The sequence below is a fragment of the Branchiostoma floridae genome, chromosome 4, assembly GCF_000003815.2.
Source record: "Branchiostoma floridae strain S238N-H82 chromosome 4, Bfl_VNyyK, whole genome shotgun sequence".
NCBI lineage: Eukaryota > Metazoa > Chordata > Leptocardii > Amphioxiformes > Branchiostomatidae > Branchiostoma > Branchiostoma floridae.
In genome coordinates, this window is record NC_049982.1 from 5,855,604 (window position 1) to 5,882,019 (window position 26,416).

At 41.8% G+C, this 26,416-nt stretch overlaps 1 protein-coding gene across 10 annotated transcripts in view; it reads right to left on the reverse strand.

Moving 5' to 3' along the window:
* LOC118413477 overlaps window positions 1–26,416 on the reverse strand; it is a 150,114-nt gene that overhangs the window by 122,082 nt on the left and 1,616 nt on the right. For 2 of the 10 annotated variants that reach the window (XM_035816888.1, XM_035816890.1), the window contains exons 3-29: window positions 24,760–24,901; window positions 23,819–24,134; window positions 22,953–23,254; window positions 21,797–22,115; window positions 20,949–21,244; window positions 19,884–20,111; window positions 19,537–19,758; window positions 17,721–18,164; window positions 17,095–17,275; window positions 13,796–14,037; window positions 12,418–12,810; window positions 11,410–11,532; window positions 10,622–10,744; window positions 10,164–10,286; window positions 9,572–9,694; window positions 8,768–8,966; window positions 7,799–8,019; window positions 7,162–7,342; window positions 6,696–6,940; window positions 5,404–5,781; window positions 4,077–4,199; window positions 3,556–3,678; window positions 3,085–3,207; window positions 2,699–2,821; window positions 1,982–2,180; window positions 1,424–1,638; window positions 591–771 (exon numbers count right to left, since the gene is read on the reverse strand). In XM_035816888.1, the coding sequence (XP_035672781.1) occupies window positions 591–771; window positions 1,424–1,638; window positions 1,982–2,180; window positions 2,699–2,821; window positions 3,085–3,207; window positions 3,556–3,678; window positions 4,077–4,199; window positions 5,404–5,781; window positions 6,696–6,940; window positions 7,162–7,342; window positions 7,799–8,019; window positions 8,768–8,966; window positions 9,572–9,694; window positions 10,164–10,286; window positions 10,622–10,744; window positions 11,410–11,532; window positions 12,418–12,810; window positions 13,796–14,037; window positions 17,095–17,275; window positions 17,721–18,164; window positions 19,537–19,758; window positions 19,884–20,111; window positions 20,949–21,244; window positions 21,797–22,115; window positions 22,953–23,254; window positions 23,819–24,134; window positions 24,760–24,901 (5,888 nt within the window). The remainder of the gene's footprint in view (window positions 1–590; window positions 772–1,423; window positions 1,639–1,981; window positions 2,181–2,698; window positions 2,822–3,084; window positions 3,208–3,555; window positions 3,679–4,076; window positions 4,200–5,403; window positions 5,782–6,695; window positions 6,941–7,161; window positions 7,343–7,798; window positions 8,020–8,767; window positions 8,967–9,571; window positions 9,695–10,163; window positions 10,287–10,621; window positions 10,745–11,409; window positions 11,533–12,417; window positions 12,811–13,795; window positions 14,038–17,094; window positions 17,276–17,720; window positions 18,165–19,536; window positions 19,759–19,883; window positions 20,112–20,948; window positions 21,245–21,796; window positions 22,116–22,952; window positions 23,255–23,818; window positions 24,135–24,759; window positions 24,902–26,416) is intronic. The other 8 variants (XM_035816889.1, XM_035816891.1, XM_035816892.1 and 5 more) reach the window with 8 other exon arrangements.

The window sequence follows — 26,416 nt, forward strand, 5'->3', positions numbered from 1 at the left end:
GCATCACCTGTGCGTGGCGCGCTGTTCTCTGGTTGCGACTGTGGCAGTTGCGACTGATATATTTCCCCGTTTCGTCAATATCGACAATATCAGGGAAAACTGAAACCATCACAACATGCTAAAAAATCATAAATCTATAACCTCATCAGTAGACAAAAATTGCCGTAATGAACTCTGCTATGGGGGCAAATAAAATCTTACGACGATAGCGAAATTTTGAACATGTTCAAAATCCATTTCAGCTCTATTTTTCGCCATACGACGCTCCACGATTTACTATGATCCACTGCGATTGACGCAGGCACGCTCTTATGACCTCATCGTACGATGCACTACGCGCTTTGTGACCACGGCTTTATATACTTAAACCATTACTTCCGATTCTCCCCCGACTTACGACGCGCTGCGCTTATCCTGCGCATCGGAAGGAATCGCAAGGAATCGTACGCGCTTTGTGACCGGGGCTTTATTTAAGCATTTCCGCCATAAGATGTGTCATTTTACATGTTTTTAGGGAGCATTCCACTGTATTACAGTATATTTATTCCTGTTGCAATGTGTAATGATATCTGGTATTGTCCCACACATACCTGCTAATCATGTACGATTGTTCCAGATCCACAAACCAATGGGCATTATCATTGTTGTAGTTGAGTGTGCAGGATAGTCCTGAGTAAAAAGTAGTAGTGTTTCCGTCCACGGCACGGCTGGCAACAGCACCTTGGACTGTGACTGTCTGGAACGCCGGCTTTCCCAGGGCGAGATTGGTACCTCCCAAAGGAAAACATTCCCTCAGTAAAGGGGCCTTGATTTTTTCGGCAACCATGATTTTTTAATAAAAGCCCCCACATTTTCATGTTTTTTTTGGCCCCCCCCCCCCCCCCCCCCAACGACCAGGAGGTCAAGGAACTAGGTAGGTAAGTAGGTAGGTAGGTAATATATACACACACCATACCACTGGTATTGACTTAATATATTGTTTCCCCGTGTTTCTTTTTTCCGATCACAACGCCTGCTAAATATTAAAAGGGGTGGATCGACCGAGATGCATCCCTCACTCCTTAGCCAAATGACCTGAATATTTTTAATGGCGGTATAGTGGTCAAATATCGTCAGACTTTTGTTAAGATTTTGATGTAAATCTTTCATATCATTCCACTCATCTCATTTAAATTGTTGACTCTACTGCACCTGGGGCACCGGTAAGGACTGCAGGATTCGTTCACTGCCTTACTATTGCGTATTTTCGCCAAATTGTATAATTTAGATATTGCGTAATACATCAAAGTACGACTTAGAAGGCAACAAAATACACAAGACGTAAGAAAATTCGTTCTTTATCTCTGAAATTCCTTGACTACCTTTGGAACCTCAGTGTCGCACCGCTGCCCCAAGTGCAGTGAGATACCACCTTTACACTTACTTGATTCACAGATGTATCGTTTTTTTTTAACGCAGTTTGAATCCACCCACATATTCTTCCGTTGACTGTCAGAGATATCGTTTGCCCCTACACGGGAACAGTTTTTGTCTTGGTCGGGTTCCCCTGGCGCCCAGGCGGTAAAGTCCATGGCGGTACCTTGGCTGTCAACCCATGTCTCGTTCTGTCTAGTTATTCCCAGCCAGAAGCTTTCCGATCTGTAATATATAGCCCCAAAGGAAAACATTTCCTTTTTACATACGTCTGTGTTATTCTTAAACAAGCTGAGTTTACTAGGAGAACGAAATGTCCTTGCATTTTTTGTTCATGCTGTTGCCTAAGTGAGGGGCATCTTTGAGTCGGTAGAGAAATAGCAGCAACCAAAAGAAAATCAGCTGGAATAGCTCATTGATTTTGTGACGACACATCAAATTGGTATCACCTGCTAAGTAATAATTATATATGCAAGATTCGAAAGGAACCTATCATGTAATGCAATACACCTGTCCAGTGGTATCCGTTAGAAAAAAAATCGTTAAGATATCACTGTCTAATTCTTACACGCTTAGGCAGTTCTTATAAAACACAAAATATTCCAGCTCGTTCCAGTCCTGTGTCGCGGCTACCGTTCCTTCTATAGTGGCGCACCTCGCCTGGGCCGTGGCGTAGTCAACCTTCTCATCAGACGGACCTACATATGTCTTGTTATTGGGAAGGTGGATCAAACCATTCGTTGGACAAGTTTCGGGTAGGTCCCAACCTGTGGCGAGCAAAGTGAACGAAATTGTAAAGACTGTTCTTAAGATTTAACATGAGACAGATCGCGTCATATTTGTGTTGCTTCTTGCAAGTGTCTCTTCTAAACAATATTATTTCCTGATCCATGCCGTCGAAATATCTCCTTATCATGAATGATAGTTCAATCACACGGGTGGTCATCGATGTACAATGTGTTCCAAAGGTTCCGACAGTGGGACAACCTTAGCTGACACATTCTGTCGTATCAACGAATAGTTGTGGCGATGAATCCAACAATGTTTGGCATTTACTTGATCAGATCGAAATATTACATCAAGGCCAATTGTAGTAATTTACTTTCGCACTAGAAAATAAATACATACATACATAATACTTTCGCAATTCAGAATGATTTAATCCAATAGATTTCTTGTTGTCTCCCCTTAGCTGATCGATATCAGGGAGTTGACCGGTGTGCAAATCATGTTTGTCATCTACCTATTCAACGTTTGCAATGCATATGCAAATGTTGCATCTCACCGTCACAATTTAGACCATCTCCGTTAAGCGTCTGTCCGAGGTGACAGGAACACTGGAAGCTGCCCTCAGTGTTGGTGCAGACGTGCTCACATCCTCCGTTAGCGTCCGCACACTCGTCAATGTCTGTTGGCAAAATAAGTCAATCGATTAACTTAAAAATATGAAGAAAAAAAAAGATTCTTTAAATCTGGTTTATAAGCAAGTTAAATTATTTATGATGGATTCTTTTTTCTTCTGGACATACAAAATGTAACCCTGTCGGGATTTGCCAGGAAATCATCCATGCTGTATTCCGACACTGAACACACTGATAAAAATTGCTAATCTGTGAAATTCAAGAAATCCTTATGGAGTAAAGAATATCCTAGATTAAAGCAAATACTCACCGTCACAGGTTAAGTTGTTGCTGTTGAGTGTCAGACCAGAGTCACATGAACACTTGAAACTTCCCACATTGTTGGTGCAGGTCTTCTCACAACCGCCGTTATTGGAGGCACACTCGTCCACATCTTTTACCAGTGAAGAAATAAAAGGAATCCGATGTAAAATTAGCCGTTACAGTGACTTTGGGTAATACGTTTCTGCCCCAAATTGACGACCATATTCAACAAAGCCAATACTTACATTTGATGATAAACCTGGCATATTAGTGTATTGAACTGTTCCTGATCATGGATTTGTTTGTCTTGTTGAAAGGAAGCCTGTCAGGACCTTTCATGACATTATTCTCTCGGTGTTACACTGACTATTTAAGGACTGATGCGTATACAAACCGCTTTTACGTTCACATGAAGTATTTCTTAAAGAGTATACATCTGCCTCATGTGTTCACAATAACTCATGATAAGTAAGCTTACCATCACATGACAGTCCGTCACTGTTTAAACTGTACCCATCGTGACAGGAACAGGCAAAACTTCCAACGGTGTTACTGCAGTTCTGTGAACATCCGCCATTTGCCGTGGCGCACTCGTCTATATCTACATATAAGATAGCGAGAGGAGAGACGTTAGTGTATTCAAAGATATTAACCTCGGTCGATTCTTGATCAAATGACCTCAATTCCGGCATGGAGGTAGAGTGAGCAAATACCGAGTTATGCACAGATTTTCATATTGGTCTTTTATGTTATTTCATTGAGATCTATTTGACCAAACATGTGCATTCAATATAAAATGCCTTGCAAATGATATCTACAATGTTATACTTGAAATACATCTCTCCGGGAACGGAAAGGATAAGTAAGTATGTTGGAATACGTAACTTTTTGTTACATACATAGGATTACGGGCAACGTAGATCAGATCGTATTCAGAAATAACCTATAATAAAGGATTTTGGATAAACCGAGTGAACAAGTGTTGGCATGCTTGCTTACCATCACAAGAGAAACCGTCGTCGTTCAATTTGTAGCCAGTTTGACAGGAACATGAAAAATTGCCGATGGTATTGGTGCAGTTTTGCGCACACCCGCCATTTTCCGCGGCGCACTCGTCAATATCTGCATATAAAATGATGATAGAATAGAGGTTAGTCTATACAAAGGGATTCATCTCGGTCGGGTTTATGCCAAATGACCTGAAATCTTGCATGGAGATAGAGAATGCAAATACCGTCCTGGTCTGCAGAAATCTCAATGTAGGTCTTTCATTTATTCCATTTAGCACATTTTTACCGAACATGTATAGTTTTGGCCCTTGTACTCAGGTATAAAACAAATTGTCTGGAATCAACAATGCAGTGCGACGTTGGGTATATTGCAGATTACAGAATACCATCCTTTGTATGCGGCGTACATACGGGGTTATCATAAGGGCAAATCGTTACTGTCCGAAGAGAACGGTCTTACATCATTCACTATTGATGGCTTGGAAGATTATTATATTCACTGGTCAAATTTTACCCCTTAAAAAATGGCTGTCGCCTGAGAAGACACTAGTCTGTGTAACGCAAACTCCGCTATCCGGAGCTTGTAGACTCCTCCCCGATAGGCGTGGCAATGTACTACAGGCCTGAGAAGCGCGATTAAATCAGGCTAGAGAAGACACGAATAATGATTGTTCGGCAGGTGAAACCATCTACCCAGTCCCTCTGACAGATCACGTCAGATCGCTCCCGTCGCTGAGGTTGGAGGATGTGTGAGGTGGTTTATGCCTGTCGCCAAATTCGGTAACAAACGTTACCTCCACGAATACGAAGGTTATATTGTCGACGTATTAGACTAGAAATGACCGTTTCTGTGGCACATTACAATTTTTCTGGCTTTCTAAAGAAACAAGAAAGGGTCGTTGACTGCCATTTGTATCCCACCTTGTTTAACAAAATGTTGTACAGAAATGACTGTAACAAACGTTACCATTGTTTGATGCTTTCTAAGCTTTCTATCTTATCTGGTGTGAAAAAAATGCCCACTTTTTAAGTGTCCCTGGGGACGTCCACTTATATTTAAATGATGTAGCCAGTAATGTTAATTATTTTGAAGAAAAAGGGTAAAGTTTACTATTTTAACAAACGTTACTGGTAATACATTACCAATGGAGAAAATATTAAGTTTCCATTTTTGTCTATGGTTAAAAGAAGAATTTTTCTTAATAATCATTTAGGCTTCACTAAAAAAAGAAGCCGATTTTTTTCGAACAAAAAAATGTCATGTCATTTTTTTCACATTTCAATGAGAACGAGTGAAGGATGGTCCGGACGCATACCTTCATTTGTCTGACAGATGAATCCCTTGACGTTGCTGCAGCCTTTTGCATCCCATCTGGATTCGGTCAACCAATATCCGACACAGTTACCTGGTCCCGGTTCACCGGGGTACCAGTTTGAGAAGTCGGATGACGTCAGCGTTTGGCCGTCCTCAAATACCCACTGACCATTGGCTCTACTCATACCAAACCAGCGACCATTTACTCCTTCTGCTAGATTAGCGAGGAAAGTATTGGTGGCACTGTCCTTCGGAATGGCTAACATCCCGCCGTCTGAGGCACACGTCTGTTTAGCGTCGTCCCACGTCTTCACCTCAGCAAAGCTCTTGTAGCAAACTCCATTAAAGTGAACATAGTCTGCTTTTGGACAACCTGCAGCTGCAAAAATGAATAAGTAATTAACATCAATGATCAGCAGAGAGGATCAAGTTGCAATTTAGGTGGTTTTTGTAGACCTCTGGTCTTTAGGAATCCGTTATTTGAGGTTAAAACCCACCGGAAGTGGTGTGGACAATCATCGCTGGATTAGATGTGCACAATGTAATATAAGAGTGTTTTATATAATGCTTCATGCGTCGCTGGCATCATTCATTTGGCACTTTTCAAAGTGCATTATCTCAAATCAATATTATTTAGTCAGTATGATACTTTAATGAAATGTATGTGACCTTACTGAAATTTTGTTGGCGGGGAGAATATTTTACTTATTGTAAAATTCACTATCATAGAGAATTCTGTTTCAATAATTTTGGTAATTTAGCATTCTTGATACTGTTTTTATATTTTGTCTGGGACACTTCTCTGAATGAATGAATGAATGAATGAATGAATGAATGAATGAATGAATGAATGAATGAATGAATGAATGAATGAATGAATGAATGAATGAATGAATGAATGAATGGTTTATTTGATATCAGTCAGTAAAACTATTGTCCAAAGTTACTGTTGAGCAACTTTTTGTGATGAGGTACACATTGCAAACGACATTCGGAGTGGACATTATTATTAGTCATTAGACATTAGACAAAAAGACATGCCAATCAGGGCCTCATTTATTTATGATTAGTTGCTACAATAGCCTTCTTTGTTAAGATACGCCGTTCAGACTTTGAGCAAAATATACGTTATTTCGGTAGAGAAGATGATCAACTGATATAATCAATGCATATGATCAACGAGAAAAAAATGATAGAACGTCAAAGTGTTACGGTGGTATAAGGTCATTGAAATATCATTATTGAACATATCAAATTAGAGGCTCGGCAGTACGAAAAAAGAAGAAGACATACCTGGGCTAGAAAAGACTTGAACCTCGCACACGTTTAGTGTCCGTGCGGTTCCGGGAAGACGAATGCCCACGTACCGACCCTGCATTGCAGGACACAGGATGGTAACGGACACCTGGTTCCCGTCGATTTCATGATCACCCCCACACTTAGGGTTCGTGCTGACCTGGTCTGAATCCCCGATGTGGATGTTGAAGGGGTTGAGTCGTTCCCAACAACAGTCGTCCTGGCGGTTGAATATGACGATCCTGTAGATAGTGATGACAGAACAATTACAGAATTTCTTTGCACGTACCTGTATTAATTTGGCTATTTATCTCAAAGCACCTCGGTAATAAAATACACCGAAACATCAGTTACTCAAGCAACTGGACATGAAGTGGACAGGTTTAGGGAGCATTTACTCTGTATTACATGATCTTCATTCCTATCGTAATATGTGATGATATCTAATATTTTCCCCACATACCTGCTAATCATGTACGATTGTTCCAGATCCACAAACCAATGGGCATTATCATTGTCGTAGTTGAGTGTGCAGGATAGTCCTGAGTAAAAAGTAGTAGTGTTTCCGTCCACGGCACGGCTGGCAACAGCACCTTGGACTGTGACTGTCTGGAACGCCGGCTTTCCTAGGGCGAGATTGGTACCTGCAAAAGGAAAACATTCCGTCAGATTTTATCTTCACCCATGTCTTCTACTGAACAGCCATAATATACATCATACCACTGGTATTGAGTCAATGTATTGGTTTCCCCGCGTTTCTTCTTTTTCAACTTCTACGAAATATTCCAAGAGATGGATCGTCCGAGATGCATCCCTAATTCCATAGCCAAATGATCTGAAATTTTTCATGGCGGTGATGCGGTCAAATATCGCCACGCTTTTGCGAAGATTTTAATACAGATCTTTCATATTCATTGAGCTAATGTATATGGTTGACTCGTGTACCTTAATATTGAAACCAATTGTCCGGAATAAACAACCCAGTGCGACATTAGGTATACTAGTATTGCGCGCCGATCAAGGAATAGCTTGCTTTGTGTGCGGGTTACACAGCGGAATAAAATGAATTCTGGGATGGGCTTGTGTTCCCTAACACTTACTTGATTCACAGATGTATCTAATGTTGCCATTACAACTGTTGTCCCTCCACCGATCTCTGCGTTGATCTGCAGGGCTTAGATCACCCTGCACGATAAGAGAGCAGTCTCTGTCTTGGTCGGGTTCCCCTGGTGCCCAGGCAGTAAAGTCACTTATCGCCGTGCCTTGACTGTCAACCCACGTGTCGGCCTGTCTGGTTATTCCCACCCAGAAGACATCAGCTCTGAAATATGTAGCAAAATAATGATTTTTTTTAATACAGCACGTGTGTTCTGCTCTTTCATGAACAGAACACACGTTCTTGGTTCTTGGTGCATGCTGTTGCTTCCACTAGGACGGCGTTCTCACGGCGCTCTCACTGCGATGGAAAATTGGCCAGAGCGCGGTAAGAGCGCCGCAAAACTGCGCTAGTGGAATCTTTCCGGCGACCCTATCGTATCCCAGACAACAATTGTCATTTTGAACAAATTACATGACAAATTACGTGACAAATTCCATTTAAAAAAAAAACTAGCACCCCGGATAATCTTAGACTCAAGATTAGCGACTGTACAGTGACCAAAATCGGATTTGTGTAGCGCCTTGACTTTGCAATTTGAATATTGCGTAATGCGTAAAAGTATGACTTAAAGAAAATACACAAAACATACGGAATTTCGTTCTTTATCTCTGAGACATTCCACTAGTGTAGCTCTTTCTGGCGTCGCGGCGCTCTCACGGCGATGAGGCAAATTTGCCATCAGCATCGCAGCGAGAACGCCGTCAAGTGGAATGGGTGTATAAGTTAGTGGACCTATCCTGGATCGCAGATAGTAGCAGGGACCGAAAGAAAAGCTGTTGGAATAGCCGATCAGGTAAGTGATAATCAATTAAAATTTGACAAAAACTTATCATGCCACACAATACACAGGCGGTGTCCATTAGAAGAAAGAAAGAAAGGTTTCGTTAAGATATCACAGTCTAATTCTTACGAGCTTAGGCAGTTCTTGTAAAACACAAAGTATTCCAGCTCGTTCCAGTCCCGCGTCACAGCGACCGTGCCTTCTATGATGGCGCACCTCGCCTGGGCCGTGGCGTAGTCAACCTGCTCGTCAGACGGGGCCACATAGGTCTTGTTATTGGGCAGGTGGATCAAACCATTCGTGGGACAAGTCTCGGGGAGGCCCCAACCTGTGGTGAGCAAAGTGAGCGAAATTGAAGACTGTTCTTAAGATTTGATATTAGACAGATCGAATCATATGGCTTGCCTCTTCAAGTGCGTCTTCTACTACGCCTGTCACATTTGGCGAAAATTGATCGGACGTACGATTCTGTGGCAATAGCCCGAGCCCCGCTTATAATAATAATAATAACCTTATTGCACAACAATTGTACAAGGTACACAGAATGGCTAATATGTGGCAGGGACGGTTTTCAGGTGAACAATACGTGCAACCTTCTGTCGATCTTAAATATGACCGATCTTCCATCGATACGCCCGAAGATCGTGGATAATGTGACAGGGGTATAAACAATATCATTGCCTGATCCACGTCGTCCAAATATCTCCTCATCATGAACTTTTTTTTGTATTAACTTGATCAGATGCAGAGAACGTAGTCTACACCAAGACCCCATTGTAGCAAATACTTTCGCAGTTCTGAATGATTTAATCCAGTAGATTTCTTATTGTCTCCTCTTAGCTTGTCGGTATCATGGAGTTTACCGGTGTGCTAGTCACGTTTGTCCTCTACCTAACTGAGCTAAAAGCTTGGAATGCAAATATTGCATCTCACCGTCACAGTTTAGCCCATCTCCGTTAAGCGTCTGTCCGAGGTGACAGGAACACTGAAAGCTGCCCTCAGTGTTGGTGCAGACGTGTTCACATCCTCCGTTACTGTCCGCACACTCGTCAATGTCTGTTGGCAAAATAAATTAATCGATTAACTTAAAGAGTTAAGAAATGTCACTATAAATCTGGTTTAGTAGCAAGTTGTATTGTTTCTGATGGATTCGTTTGTCTTCTGCAAATACCTATTGGAATATGAATGAATGAAAGACCTTTATTGTACATTCATGCCTCGACGGGCTAGGTACAGGTCACTGATAACAGACATGACTGATAACAGACATAACAAACATATGCAAAAACAACAAGATACAATTAGCTAGCTGAAGGTACTAAGCTAACAGGATGGTCGACATCTTCTCGCTTCTTTGTACAGGTGTAGATATAGGAACAGATAATGTTTGATATATATAGAAATCATCCGTGCTGTGTTCTGACACTGACTGGTGGACTGAAACAGAGCGCTTCCACCTTCACAAAACAAGCATTTCTTGAAAATGCGTCATGTTTTCACAATATCTTATGATACGTAAGCTCACCATCACAGGATATCCCATCACTGTTTAGACTGTACCCAACGTGACAGGAGCAGGCAAAACTGCCAACGGTGTTACTGCAGTTCTGTAAACATCCGCCATTTCCCGTGGCGCACTCGTCTATATCTGCATATATAAAGGCGAGAGGAGAAAATTAAGGTTAGTCTATTCAAAGGGTATCATCTCTGTCGACCCTTCGCCAGGCCAAATGACCTGAAACCTGGCATGGGGTAGAGTGGGCAAATATGGACAGCCGTGACTTTGATGTCTGATCAAAAGAGACACAAGTTGGATATACACATAGTGATTGACAAGATTGACAACTGTTATTTTTCCCCCCAGGCTTCGTGCGCTCGACTTTGCAGGGGCTGCGGTGCTGTAATTAGATGATCTATGCATGCTTCGTAATTTAAGTGAGCATTGTGGAGTAAAGAATATCCTAGATTCATGCAATTACTCACCGTCACAGGTTAAGTTGTTACTGTTGAGTGTCAGACCAGAGTCACATGAACACTGGAAACTTCCCACATTGTTGGTGCAGGTCTTCTCACAACCGCCGTTATTCGAGGCGCACTCGTCCACGTCTTCATTCGGCGGAGGAAATGACATATGTCTTTGACTTTGAGTAATACGTTTGCAATGACTTTGAGTAATACGTTAGTGCACAACAATTCACCATGATCATGTTTAAAGCTAACAGTTTCATCCCATGATAAATCCGGATTATTAGTGAGTTTAACTGTATCTGACTAATTTGTCTTCTTGAAATAAGCCTATCAGGATTTCCAATAATTCATCCATCTATCAAATCAAATAAATCATTGTAAAGACTAACGTAGGGGTCACCCCAGAAAGGGCAGAAAAAAGCAGCCCATGATATGCCCGGCAGGGCCCGTTTTCCAATTAGGACTGTAGCCTTATCAAAAATAGTTATTTATTCTGTAGAATTTGGCATCAGGACACTCAGTAGATGTCACTCCATCTTCATCTTCAATCAGCGAAGATAATGACGTAAGATTAGCCGTTGCAATGACTTGGGGTAAAATGTTTCTGATAGATTCATTTGTCATGTTGAAATGAAGTCTGTTGGGATATCGATCTTCCAGGAAATCATCTTCGCTGTGTTACACTGACTAGTTAAGGACTCATCCCTATATAGACCGCTTTCACGTTCACACAAACAGGTATATATTGAAAGTGTATACATATGCCTCATGTTTTCACAATATCTTATGATATGTAAACTTACCATCACACGACGCCCCATCACTGTTTAAACTGTACCCATCATGGCAGGAACAGGCAAAGCTGCCAACGGTGTTATTGCAGTTCTGTGAACATCCGCCATTTCCCGTGGCGCACTCGTCTATATCTGCATATAAGATAGCGAGAGGAGAGTCAATTCAAAGAAATTCATCTCGTTCGATTCTCGACCAAATGACCTGAAATCTGGTATGGAGGTAGAGGGAGCAAATACCGACTTATGCACAATTTTTAATACTGATCTTTCATATTATTTCATTGAGATCTATTTGACCGTACATTCAGTCTGAAATTCCTTGTAAAGGATATCAATGCAAAGGAGGCTATCTACAATCATTGTTATACTTGAAATATATCTCTCCAGGGACGGAAGGGATAAGTAGGTAAGTTGGAATACGTAACTGTTCTTTGACATACATTGCATTACGGGCAACGTAGATCAGATCATATGCAGACATAACCTAAAATGAAGGATTTTAAATAAATATAGTGAAGGAATTCAACGCCATCTTGGTCGACGTTAGGCCAAATGACCTGTAATCTGACATGGAGGGAAAAAAGGCAAATACCGTCATGGTTTGCAGAAATCTTAATGTAGGTCCTTAGGGACCAATCAGCACCCTCGTCCAAAATTTGGACGATTTCAGACGTTAGAGATGTCAAGGCTCCCAGACGGGATAACAAAGAAGTGAGTGTGTATAAGATAATATAGTATATAACGTTAATACTGAAACGTGAACTACTATCCAGATGGTACCCAGGCTATGTTGACAGGGAATTGTAAACAAACTGTAAATCAAGAGAGTGTCTCTATAAATTCTCTAAGATAAAAAAAAAATAGTTTGCGGTAATGTCTTTACAAATGCTGTGACAAGCTACCTGGGCTTCATTCCTTACCACTGGAAATTTCGTGACGTCGCTACTGCCAAAGTTCAACAATCACAACTCACTTAATTAGAAGTAAACAATAATCTCTGATCGCACAGAAACGTACCTAGACTACCGAATGTAGCCCGAAACCCTGCCGCTTCCAGTGAAGAGTTGCTGACAAAGGTAACGTGCATCAAGTTACCCGTACTGTTCACAACGCCAGGGTTACCCTCGCAAAACCTGCCCAGCAGTTCCGAGCTTTGGCTGCTCCCGTCATACACCGCGACATAATCCGATAGGCAGTCCCCGTCGTCGGCTAGGTCAAATGTCAGGAAGGTCAATGACACTGCCATGCCAGAAGGTGCTTCGATGGTCCAGCTGCACAGACTGTCACTGCTGTAGTTCCCCCACCCATGATCTCCACTCGTTATCGTGCCCTTGGTAGCCATGGTAACGTAGGAGGGCTTGTCGCCATTGCAGTGGTAGGTCGGCTCCTCGATGGACACTGCTTCTGGAACTAATCCGCCAGTAACAATATTCATGATATTGATTAGACAGAATTACAAACATATCAATATGTTATTCTGAAAATGTTAGTTTCTTTTATTTCTTAACTTGTGTAAACGAATAAAAGAAATCATTCAAATGAACTCCAAATCATTTTGCAAGCACCTAGAGGTTGGCTTTAATTTTGTAACCTATTTACTAAGTGTAGCAGACACAAGAATGGCGTGACAATAAAATTGAATGGTTGCAAAAAGTTTAAAGTGTACGACATCAGTATGAAGTCATTTATGTAAATTCGTTGGCTGAAACCGTTAAAATTGGTATTACCGTCGAACTAAAAAATATGAAAAGATTGTCAAAAAGAATGCACGATAGAATACACAAATGTTTCATGACACCTTTTGTCAATAGCAACAGTAACTACTCACTGATGTCAAAAAGTTCTGTCATGCATGATGAAGCTACCAGCTAGAATCCGCCATCTTATATCTCCTATCTTGGAAATTTGACCATATATTTCTTTCAACATATTGGCTTAAAAAGCACTAAATCTAAGCAAATTTATAACACTTACCATGAATCGTGAATTTGAAAAATCTTACCGTCAGAACAATCCCAATACTGCGCTGCACAGGCAACCTGATAGATATGACCCTTACCTCGTCACTCATGACCTCAATGAACAGCGGCGTATGTAGGCTGTTGAGCTTCTCATTAATAAATAAATATCCAAGCAAACCAAAACTAACTTGAGGACACATGTTACAGAGGGACCTTGTCCAAATGGGGACTAGCCTGAGGGAAGTTGAAACCCTTGCTCAAAATCGCCCTTGCTGATCAACGTGTCACCGGGCACGGGAGGATCTAAATCTAAGTATGTCTGAGGGAGAATATATGCTGCCTCTTAAATGCAGACATCATGTAAAGTGAATGGAGCGAAGTCCTACCCGTAAAAACTCGTGGAACTCTCGTTTTAGAATGTATCAAGGACATACCTGGACCAGAAAAGACTTGAACCTCGCAGATGTGTAGTGCCCGTGCGGATCCGGGAAGACGGATGCCCACGTACCGACCCTGCATCGACGGGCAGAGGATGGTAACGAACGCCTGGCTCTGTGCGATCTCATGATCACCGCCACACTGGGGGTTCGTGCTGACCTGGTCTGAATCCCCGATGTGGATGTTGAAGGGGTTGAGTTTTCCCCAACAACAGTCCTGACGATTGAGGATGACTACTCTGTGGACATTTAAGACGAAGCAATGTCACATCTATATCTATTCGGATTTATTTATTTGTATTATATTATGTATATCTAGTGTATATCTACCATTCCCTTCGTGAAACGAAGGGTTTGTAGTCACTGCTGTTTTTATGTCAGGGGGTCATTTGTCAGCCTGATAACTGGGGAACGCGTGGATGGATTGTTTTCATATTTGGTATGTGGGTAGGATTAGACATGACAAAGGAATGGCAGGAATTGCGTTACGGCAGGGCGCTCTAGCGGCGTGTTATTGTACTGCAGCAGAACTTCCGGTTTTGCTATTTTTTGTTTGGGACTTGTTTGGGTGATGATTTTTAAGTGGTATGTAGCTGTGTAAAAGCATAGTAAGGTGTGTAAGTTTTGACCACCTATGGGTTTCGCAGGGGCGGTGAAAGTAATTCTTGTTTTAGGTTTTGAGAAGGAATAATGCAAGAAGGGGGTGATGGATCTTAATGACTGTAGGTATGCAGATAGTTTATGTAATGATGTTCCTAATTGTATGCTTGTTATGCAAATTAGGAGGTAATTTGCATAATGAAATAGGTACGTGTAGAAAGTTCGTACACTGCGTGTCTGTGAACAACATATCTGGATAACGGCCGGACAGATTGATCTAATATTTGGTATGTAGGTAGGTATTTGGAAGAGGAAGAAACGTACGTGGCGTTTTTTGGTCTTTTGGCTTTTGGCAGTTTTGCAGGGGATGTTTTTAGTTGGAAAATAGGGTTGTGGTGTGGCTATATTTGTGTGTAATGGCCTAATGGTTCTATATTTGGCTGGTTACGTCATCCCCATGCCCAAGCCTAAAGCGGGAAATGTGCTAGTGGGATGATTGACAAGAAGTGACCCCAAAGGTCATAGTTGCTGCAATAAGGTCAACACGACTATAAACCAGACGATAAGATTACAAGAAAATTGTTTATAGGGACAGTACATTATACATGATGGGGTGTACATGTTATGTACACATAAGATTTGATAATCTGTAGATCAAGAATAAGGGCAATGATGATATGGTATACAGGGGCGTATATCATACGTTGTAAAAGGGGTGTACATATACATGTAACAGTTACTACCGATACATTACATTGTTGAACAAAGTTACGTAATGTTTTGCAGAAAGTGAAAGAATGTTCCATCATCTTTGTTGCAGGTAACACGTCGTCAATAATGATCTGTATTGCAGGGGTCTCATATCATACTTAAAGGGGTTGTACAAAAACTACATTACTTTGTGGAAATGTCAATGCAATGTATAAAGTCGTCAATATTATATTAATATGTTTTATCTCGATACTGTAGTACATTATACACATTGGAAGTATATAATGTACTACATTGCGGAGCTAGGTAGCAATTTTCATACTTAATATCTATAAATATTTTTTCAGTTAGAAATGTAATAAATTTGACTGTCCTGTTATGAAATGCTTCGGATTATCAATTGTGCAAACTAGCCCCTGGTTTGCATTAATAGTCCTTTAGAAGGTTATGTTTTGGTTAGCGTTTGTATGTATGTATCTATGTTTTTAGAATTAAGACCAGCATAACTTGAGAACGCCTGGATGGATTGTATTGATATTCGGTATGTTGGTGGGTCTTGATGAGATCTAGAAACGATTAGATTTTAGGCCCCATAGCGACCTTGTTACGGTACTGAAGCGGAACGTCCGGGTTTGATATTTCGAGTGTTGAACATGTTGCGGCTATGAGTTTCGAGTGGTAGACAGCTCTTGGTGCCGAGAGTAAGTGGTATAGGTTTGGTCCCCCTAGCGGCTTCTTTTGGAACTGCAGGGCAGGTTTAGTGTCAGACTTTGAAAGTCGGATTGTCATGGTTTTTGGTATGTATGTTTTTCTTACTCTCCAAGCAGAGGTCGAGTCGCGGAGATATACTAGTAGTCGAAAAAAATACACGCGCGATCCTCCTACTGGAGAGTATTTTTTTGTGGAATTTGTAAATGGGAAAGAGAAGAACATTGATTGATATATATTATGCAAAATATAGACCTAATTTGCATATATAATTAATAAGAAAGTGTTTTAATGTCAGTGGTAAATGACGGGAACTTCTTAGTTGTAGCATTTGGAAGCTATGTACGGATGAATATCGTTGAACATTAATTATGCAAATAAGGTCGTTATTTGCATAAATTATCAGAAAATGCGATGAAAGTCTTTTTTTGGTAACATACATTATTTATGCAAATCAGCCCCTGATTTGCATGATAAAAATTAATTATGTGAGGCATCTCCAAAGCTATCTCACTTGCTCGCTCACAGCCTATGACAAAAGCTATCTGCATTCCAAGTACCATCACAATCTGTCAACCCAAATTATTCCACTCCAAAGGGATGATGCAACTACATCGGCGCGGGAAACTTCCTGTAGAATTCAGAGAATTTTTGCCAATCGGACGTATCATATACTATTAGGCTAGTCCCTGAGATATAAGAGCATATATCTAGCTATAAAAACACTCTCTAACCACCACACCCTCACCCATTTCACGAAGGTTGAGTTCTACGAACGCTTGTTATGTTCTAATTTTGCAAAATATCAGTGGATGAAATAAAAGACCGACAAGTGAAAGAGAAGAATATTGATAGATAGAATTTATGTAAATAAAGGCTATACTAGTATTTGCATGATTGATAAGACAACGCTGTCATTCCATGGTGGTAAATGGCGGGAATTTTAGACTTCCGACATGTGGAAGTTACCGAAACGTTGGAAGTTAAGTTATTTGCATAAAAGATTTATGAGAAAAATGCTTGTGTATCCAATTAAAGATGAGACTGTCATACTTTGGGTAAATTCTGTTGTTTAGGTGAAGATGATTAACTGCCATAATGTATGAAAATGAGTGCAACTTATGCCTAGCGCCTATTTGACAATGTTTAAACAATAAGAAACGTACATAAAGCATCAGCTGTAAAGGTTAAAATCACTTAGAGGAGGTATGGGGTCGTGGAACCATTTTACTTAAGGATTCTTTTACAGATTTAAAAGCACCGTGCTGTACACGTACCTGTCAACAGTATACGATTGACCAAGATCCACCCACCATCTGGGATCAGATTCTTCCTGTGTGTGTGAACAGGAACCAGCGTACATCCAGGTACTGGAGGACCCGTCTACGGCACGGTTGGCAGCATACGGTTCGTATGTGCTTGATTGAAACGCAGTCTTCCCCTGGGCGATATTGGCACCTGTCTCAGGCGGGAGGATTTTCATCAGCAGTGTCATGATCATATTAAGCACTAACGTCTCACGTGAAACAAAAAAATTCTATTGCCATTAAAAGCAAAATATTTCCTGTTTAGGTGGGGTTAGCGTCATATGTTGAAAAAATGTATCTTAAGACATTTAAGGCTGATAAACCAAGATGGCGGATAGCTAAACTACAGACGTCTGCTTGCAGATAGATGTGCAAAAGTTAGGTGTGACGGATCGTTCAGTGTAATATAACCAGCTGCTGCCGCGCCGCGTGCCTGCGAAGCTGGTGTGTTACGCCGAATGGCGGATATACAGATACAGATACTTCTAGGCGGTGACAGCCGTCATTTTTCAGACATTTTAAAAACATTTTTAAACATTCGGCTGGCACATTTTTTTTAACACCCTGTAAAATGATTCAAAAAGTTCGGTAGTTACCTAAACGCCCGTAGAGTTGGATCTCAGCCACGTATGGCTCCAGGCCGTGTGACGTTTGCGTGATGTCCACTTGCCAATAGCGACTCAGCGCCACAAACCCTGTAAACGCCTTCACTTGCCTACCAGCTAAGCCGGAAAAGGAAGTGACGTCACCCCAACCTCCAGCTGGGTCTAAGGTCTTGATGGTGAAGGCGGCAATGTGGTGAGTGGCTGTGTCGTCTTCCTCGTAGCTCACCACGCGGATCTTGGACAGCCAATGGTATTCTTGCAAATCAAAAGTGACGAAGTAGTTGTTGTCAGTCACACCTGTGGGGCGCCAGTAGGTGAAAAGGTTTCCGTCCAGCGTCTTGGACGCGTCATACACAGTCCCACCGTCATCGTGGGGGGTCCCGGCGGAGCTCGTCACAGAACTGGAGTCCAAAGTTAACCATCCAGCGTCATTTCCTTTATAAGGCAACAAATTCATAATTAAACCCTCAAACCACCGTATGGGGTCAAAACTGACCCCAGGCGTATATCGATGTGTGCCATCATGGCATTTCTGGTCGAAAACAAATTTCGTTCCATGAGTTTGTTTGTATATATGTCCTATAACTTCTTATACGTTTTTAACGAGATTGGCTCATTATTGATTAAGTTATCTTAGAAAGTTTATGCATGGTCCAGTGGGGTCAAAACTGACCCCAGCATTTTTTTAAACAAACTTTTGCGACCCACACCTGAACTACTTATCGTAGGATCACGAAATTTTTCAGAGAATGCTGTACATGTAAGCCAAAATTATTGCTACAGCTTTTGTGCCATTATCATGTTATATGACGACATTATGACGTCATCTAGGTAATCTCGGCCGCCATCTTGGATTTTGCCTGATGACGTCATTAAATTAGCATAAATTATGAATATTGAGTCATGAAATTTACGTTGAATTTCATAAGATGTAATAAGCAACTGATATCTGCTAATAAAACCTTAAAACTTAAATGTTTAATACAAAATTAGAAAACTTAATAATAATAATAATTAGTAATAAATATGTCTGTCAGAATTTCGTTGCCATGGCAACATGAAAAATGATGAACATACTTTGTTCACTGAAAATGTTGGCTTTCAACATTTTCTAAAAAGTCACCAAGTTTGGTGACCCTAGCATGAGCCATTCAGGCGCTATACGGCATTGAAGTTGGCATCAAAAACCTCCTTCCCTTTCTGAATAGCATTGGTGCAAAATGTGGTCCTCGTGATCTTTTGCATAAATTATGATAATGAGCTAGAAGTCTTCTAACCTAATCATGTCAGACTGTCCCACATAGATTAATGAAACTAAACATATATACAAATCACAAAAAGAGTCACACAAAAAAACTGTATTTGTACAAAACGTTTTGGGGTCAGTTTTGACCCCATACGGTAATCTACGTCACAAAAAAGCTACGGTGGTTTGAGGGTTAATACGATAAAAGGCTAGGATAGGAAAGGTTTCTGTCAGGTCATGGCTTGAGCGTATGCGAAAAAAGGAAGGAGCCGTGGCGACTTGATCTCCAAGCAGATCTTTGCTGGGAAGAAGTTTTGCTGGCAGGAGTTCCGACAAGCCACAGCGAAGAAAATCGCCCCTCCTCGTGCCTTTGATCGGTGCGGCCAGTCAAACTGCCAGTTAAACTCCTTCCAAAGCTTATGATACTATCTTATGCTATAGAAATAAAATTTTAACTGAACATAGCAATTTCACTGTGTCCATTGTACAAAACGCCTACTGTTTGTGTCCATTAGACGGACACAAACGGTTGGCGCTTTGATCGACTAGGAAATTTCTTACCTTGAACTTCAAACACTTCTACTTCACACAGCGTGAGATACTGTGTCCTGTCGATCAGCTGTACAGACACGTAACGGCCAGTGATTGGTTGATCGCAGTCGACGGTTATGCTCCGACTTTCCGGTGGATCGTCCAGCTGATTGGTCGTTCTCCCACAAATAGAATTTTGGGATATATCCGAGTTCTCTCCAACTCGAACCTGGAACTCTTCAAGACGATTTCCTGTGTGGTGTTACATAATGACCCAATTGACTACAGGCGGCGTCAAAAATATTACATTAACGTTCAGGAGGAATCAAAATGTCAAAACTGTATAGATGTGTAAAATAAACGTATTGTCTCCGTACCAGAGCCGTCCCTCCTGTTTTGTAGACGTACTCTTCCAATGACGTAACTTCCGCCCAAATCCAGCTTCCACCACGGCTCGAAGTCCAATTGTGTGTGAGCACAGGCAGGCAAATTCGTGTCCGATCCTTTGTATCCGTCCACGGCATCGGGCGCTTTCGGAATAAAGCCATAAAGCAAAGGAAAGGAACTACTCTGCGTTGCTGTCTTTCCCACAGCGATGTTGTTACCTAGTTAAAGAAGACAAGGGTCATTGCAGATTAGTTTTTATTCTTTTAACCTAACTACAGCAGATTTTATTAGAGAACGTTTTTTTTTAATGCGGAATGATATCAGATGGGGTCATTAGAAGTTTCTGAGTATTAAGACTTGGATGGTGCTAAAAAAGACTTCTTCTAATTTCTAGTGTATCCGGGCTCATTGCCAGGTCCCTAGCAACCGATTTCATGGATTCAAAAATCAATCGAATTTTTGGCTATCATGCTATGGAAAAAGGTGACAGACGGTCATCGAAACGTCGGTGAAAATAAAGCTCTGGTTGTGTAAAAAGAGTCTCTTTATTCAGTGACGTACCAACCTGATGAAACGGATCATGCTATAGAGTTACTCAACTCAAGTCTAATCTGAATCACCCACAACTTGATCGAATTTCGCAAGTACATGTACTGTTGATTCCCAAGTCTAGATTTGTGTCCAGTCATCGAAGCACTTCTTCAAAGTTTGACCCTTTGTCAGTTTTTGAAACTTTGTCTTGTGCTGTACTTCTTCTTTTCTTCTCATCAAGGCTATTAACAAACACCTAAAGGACAGGTGCGAGGCAAACCATTTCTTCACTTTCGTCAACAACACAAAATTGTGGAGCGATGATGACCACAACAAGTCGATATTCGAGCGAGACGGATACCACCTGAACGCCGATGGCGTAAAGCATAATACCCGCATCAAAACTTTTTAATAAAGCCTTCATAGAGATGGTCGAGCGTATGAGAGATTTTATGCTAAAGGTGGATTTGCGTGTTTTTACCGAAAGTTCTTGAGATCATAATAGTACAGTGTAGTTGACTCACCTATACATAGCTTTGCCGCGTGTTCTATCTGACTCTTGTTGAGGGCGACATCATAAATCTGTACACAGGAAACGCTTCCTTTGAAGTGGTCCGAACCCACGGCACCGATGCGGGCCGCATGGTTGGTACCGAGCTCGTACACGCCGATGTCTGTGCTGACGAGCTCCAGTCCCTCGTACCAAAGCTTCAGCATGCCTGTGCTGTAGTTGTACGTCAAACCAACGAAGTTCCACTGGTTGGGTTTGAGGCACCGCGCTTGTGTGGTCTGGTTTGAGGTCGCATTTCTGCTGTAAACCCTTCAAACGTGAGAGAGGAGCATAAATTTTCTCCACTACCTAGTTCTCCCCCATATGGTATGCCCACTTCAGTCTTCCTTTCTACCCTTACTCCTTTACTTGACTCTTTAATTCCTCCCTCCTTCATTTTCTTTCCTCTCTTGCTAGGTTCTTCAACATATTCCTTTCCACATCTTTCCCATTTCGTAATTTCTTTTAACATAATTTTTCCCTCATATTTACCACAACTTTTTTCTAAATACCCCAGTTTCCAAATTTAAACCCTCCTTCCCTAACCCTGCCTCCCGTGTTCATGTCCAAGTAGATACTGAGGAATGAAGTAGACATTATGACACGCTCAGCAAATTCCATCTACTTGAACACGGTTTGCTTGGCTATCATACAAACTCATACTAAGCTATATGGCTAAGCTACAGATCTAGAGTCCTTTTATCCTAAATGTTTGGGAGAGGACGAAATGACTCTGGCCGTCTTGATACGAGGTAAGTTGGGCTTGGCCATCTCTCTTGTTGTATTAATATCATTACTACTATTTCCTATTATTACTATTACCTTGCAAGCAGGAAATACGTTGAGTCTTGCCAGAGATGGACGCCGCTTGCGCTGTCCCCATACTGCAGTATGGGTCCTGCCCCTCCAGTTGGGTACACGGAGGCCAGGATGGTGAGGGAGTACCGAGTGTCCAGCGTCCTGTCGTCTGGGACCTCGATGTAGGAGGTACTGCTGCCGGACATGACGTAAGAACCTTCGGGTTCGCCGTACACGCCAGTCCCGAGGGCCACGTTCACACCGGTGACATCATTTCCGTTTCCGCTGATGTCCGCCAGACCGTACTGCTTGTTGAGAGGCCACAGACCAACCGGCTGCGCTGCTGTTGAATAAGATACGAAGGAAGGGAAAACGTGATTGAAGTATTTGGCCATTGCCTTCATCGGTACGGACACTGTTTTATTCTTTTGCAGACGTTTCAACGACTTGCTTGTTGTCTTCATCAGTGCATAATAAACAGGTTAATTCTATATCAAAACAGCTTCTGAGCAGTGAAATGTAGAAGCGAGTAGAAACAGCCACATGAGTCATGGCTCCCGAGAATCTAACCGCCAGGTCACAACCCAGCGTCGCTAACCGCCACACCAAAAGGTCCGGACCGTTGGACTGGTCAGTTGGTGGCGATTGAACCCCACAGGAGCAGACATTGCTCTTTAATCACTGATATAGACGACATACAACACAAGACTTTGAAACGTCAGCAGAAGAATAAAAGAGGGCTGTGTACCGAAGGAGATTTTGGTCAATTAATTCACTGATTGAAGTATTTGTGCTGGTGTCTGCCTCGTCATTAATAAGGTAGTCACATTTAGTCCTATTTCCCCTCTGCGAGGTTTATCGAAGGATGAAGTACGTTACTCTAAAGTAGATGTGTCAGAACAATGTGTCACTAATGTGTTTGTGGAAAAACCCTCTAGAAAACATATTTAGTTTTTGCCAATTGTTTCAAGAAGGACGACAAAGCTGTGGTTGTCAATGTTACACAAATTCACGTGATCTTACTTTTTTCTTTCAATCTATAACGTTTTCATATCAACAAAGGCGATTTCTTAACGTCCGAAAACGTACATGACTGAAATACAAATAAGGACCCCAACATGTTCTGCCCTCAAATGCATTTACCTGCTATATCTCGATTTACCCGGCCGCACAAACTTACCCCTGCACTTTCTTGCGGCGTCCCTGATCTGATCGCTGTTCAACGGGATGTTATAAACCTGCAGACAGGCGACTCGCCCCTGCAAAGTCCGACTATCCCCGTCCCTCAGCCCAACACGGATGTCGTAGTCGGTTTGCGTCTCGAATGTGCCGACGTCACGGCTTCCTACTTCTGTCCCGTCATGCCACAATTTGACCTTGCCCAAAGGGTAGTTGTAGGTCATGCCGACGAAGTTCCACTCGTTGAGGTTCAGTGTGTCCACATTTAGAACATCCTTATAAACGTTATCACGAGTCCTCATTCTTGTAATAAACAAAAGGGATGATACTGATTACATTACACATTTGGCCAATGTTACTAAAACAACGTGGCAGATCTGGATACGATTTCTGTTCCACTGCGCTACAGCCTGACCTCCATAGCAGGCTTTTTGGCTGGTGATTTTTTGTTTAATTTGTGCTGTTTCCTGATGTTTATCAGTTATGCCTTAGTAACTTTTATAAACCTGGTAAAACCTGAACCATCAGACGCTAATATCCGATTAGGCAAGTGTTTTTGAATTGACGGTAAAATAACAAATTGAGGCTCAGTTTGCACATTATCAACGGGTTCTTTAAGTCGTTTCTAAATCCATTTACTATGCAATTTGAACATTCAAAGACATCGATGAAGATATGCCGTAAGTTAGCTACCGCATCTGTCATGTACTGGTCGTGAGAGTGATATACAATGCAGATGAAGATAGGCCTGACCTTACACTGGGTTGACTGCTCCAAACCAACTGCCAAACACCCTATGTTGGTCTGGAGCAAGGTCAAGAGAAGGTTCTGAATGTGTAAAAGTGGCTTAACACTCATGTCTCCTACCTTGCATACAGGTAGCCTGTGTCCTTTTGCCAGAAGTGTACGCCGTAGTCGTTAGTTCTGTAGTGGAATATGGGCCCATCTGTCCCTGTAGGGTAGAAGTAGGCCAGTATCGTCATGGAATACCGGGTGTCCAGCATCCCGTTGTTGGGGATCTCGATGTAGGAGGTGCTGCTGCCGGATAAGCTGTACGCCCCTTCGCTCTCACCGTGCACACCGTTCGCAAGGGCCACGCCCACACCGGTTGCGTCATTTCCGTATCCGCTGACGTCACGCAGCTGAGTGTGCCCGTTGAGTGGCCAGAAGCCAACAGGAGCAACTAGGGACATTGAATATGGAGAAGGTTAGGACGGTAAAATTTTTTCAATCATTGAAGCACAACGCTCGAATGTACATCACTAAGCGTTCACCTCAGTAAACCGGCGAGTTTTACATTGCAAAATTTAGAGATAGACGTCTTCTTCAGCCTTTCTGACATTATTGGGAATAGCCATGCACCTCGTATTACCTTGCACGAACGTCGCTAACTAGCAAATTTGACCGGGATCAAACCGTGCTACCTCTGCGTACATCTGTAACTTAGTAAATCCTTCAATATCAAGGAACCAAAAAAAATCCAATGAACCGTTTACTAGGCAAAGATCACCTAAAAGCGGGCCTGATATTTCCGCGTCATATTTTCAATGGTGAACGGTGATCTTTTTAAGCCCCCTTTCCACTAGACGGCGATCACGCTGCGCTATCACTGCGACCTAAATAGGATGTATATCCTTCGCTTTCACACTGGGTATATCATACAAAACGTAAAAGTTTGACTGAAAAGTTTCGTTTCTTTTTTATACAATTCCTTGAGCAATCTGTCAAATTTTAAGTCGCAGAGAGAGCGCGGCGAGAGCGCTGTCCTAGTGGAAAGGGGGTATAAATGATTTAAGCGACGTCCGTACCTTCCGCAATGTCCGCCCTCATGCTGATGTGATTAGACCACGTGACGGGGCGGAACCTGACATAACGAGCGTGGAAGGGTCCGTTGTAGTCGACCAGCACGTGCGTCACCAGACTGTCTATATCACTGTTACCTGTGAACACCTGGGGAGTGCACAACATATTGGATTCAATTCAATAATATTGCAATGTATTTTTTTCATCGATGTTCGATCGTCACACAGCTACAATTGCAAACAATTATATCAGCTCTTCGTAAATAAATAGTGCAACCACCTTCAACGCAAGACGAAATTACTCGATGCGTATAGTGCAACCACCTTCAACGCAAGACGAAATTACTCGATGCTTATAGTGCAACCACCTTCAACGCAAGACGAAATTACTCGATGCGTATAGTGCAACCACCTTCAACGCAAGACGAAATTACTCGATGCTTATAGTGCAACCACCTTCAACGCAAGGCGAAATTACTCGATGCTTACAGGATGAAGAGGACATAAAAAAAGTCTATATACTACCATACATATGCTCAAAAGAAACCAAAATGCAGTACTTTCAGTACAGAATTATATAAGTTCTTAACCACCAATGCATGTTTAAAAAAGATAAAATTCAAAGAATCTGATGCCCATATTGCGAAGAAAAGCAAACAATAGTACATCTATTCGCGGAATGCCACACCGTCAAAACTTTCTGGAAAGAGTTCACTGACTGGTAGAAAAAAGAAAATCAGCATCCCGCAGATCTCACCAACAATGAAATTATTTATGGCCACTTGTCCCACCTTCAAAACAATAAAATATTGAACAGGTGTATCCTACAGGCCAAATATTACCATTTCAGCACCGCCATTAGCAATGCCTACCGCACGTTCCATGCCGTAAAACATAGACTATTAGAGTATGCTTAACATAGTGTTAGTGGTTTCAAAGTGATGTAAGTGTCTAGGAATTCGGGAGCCAATTGTAAAGTTATTCATTTTATAGTTATGTATCTGTTGTAGCTGGAGATGTAGTCATGAAGCTGGACGTGTAATTGTAAATGTAACAACGTCCAGGATTTTGAGAGCCAAGTGCAAAGTTTTATAGCTATGTATCTGCTGTAGTCATGAAGCTATACATGTAGATGTCACAATGTGTGTAATTGTTAAGGTTTTTTTCTCAATAAAAGCTTTAAAAAATGTATGTATTTTTTTTTCATCGTCAACTCTCATAAGCCCGAGGATGTTAAACGTGTGCGTATATCGGGTGCGTTACATGAGTGTTGAATTGATATTTGTTGACTAACGTAAAGTTTGTGGCCGAAGAAGTTTTTTTTCGATTCGATGGCCAGTCTGTACTGGCCGCGAACGTAAACTGAGTCAAACAAATGCCAAGACGGGACTCATTAGGACTTGATATACACGCAAGCGAGACAGCCCCCAAGTGAGTACCGAATACGGTTGTAAGAGAACGCGAAAAACGGCCAGTGCTGAGTGTGAGCGGTGCTGACTTACATGATGCTATCAGGCTCTTGCAGTAAATGCATGACGCCATACGGTGCTATGAAAATGAGATAAAGTTGCGCGCGTGTCTCACAGGACTGAGCCAAATTTCGAAAGGTATTCGCTAAATGGTGCAAACTGGTGCCAATCTGAACCAATTTGCCGCCTGACAT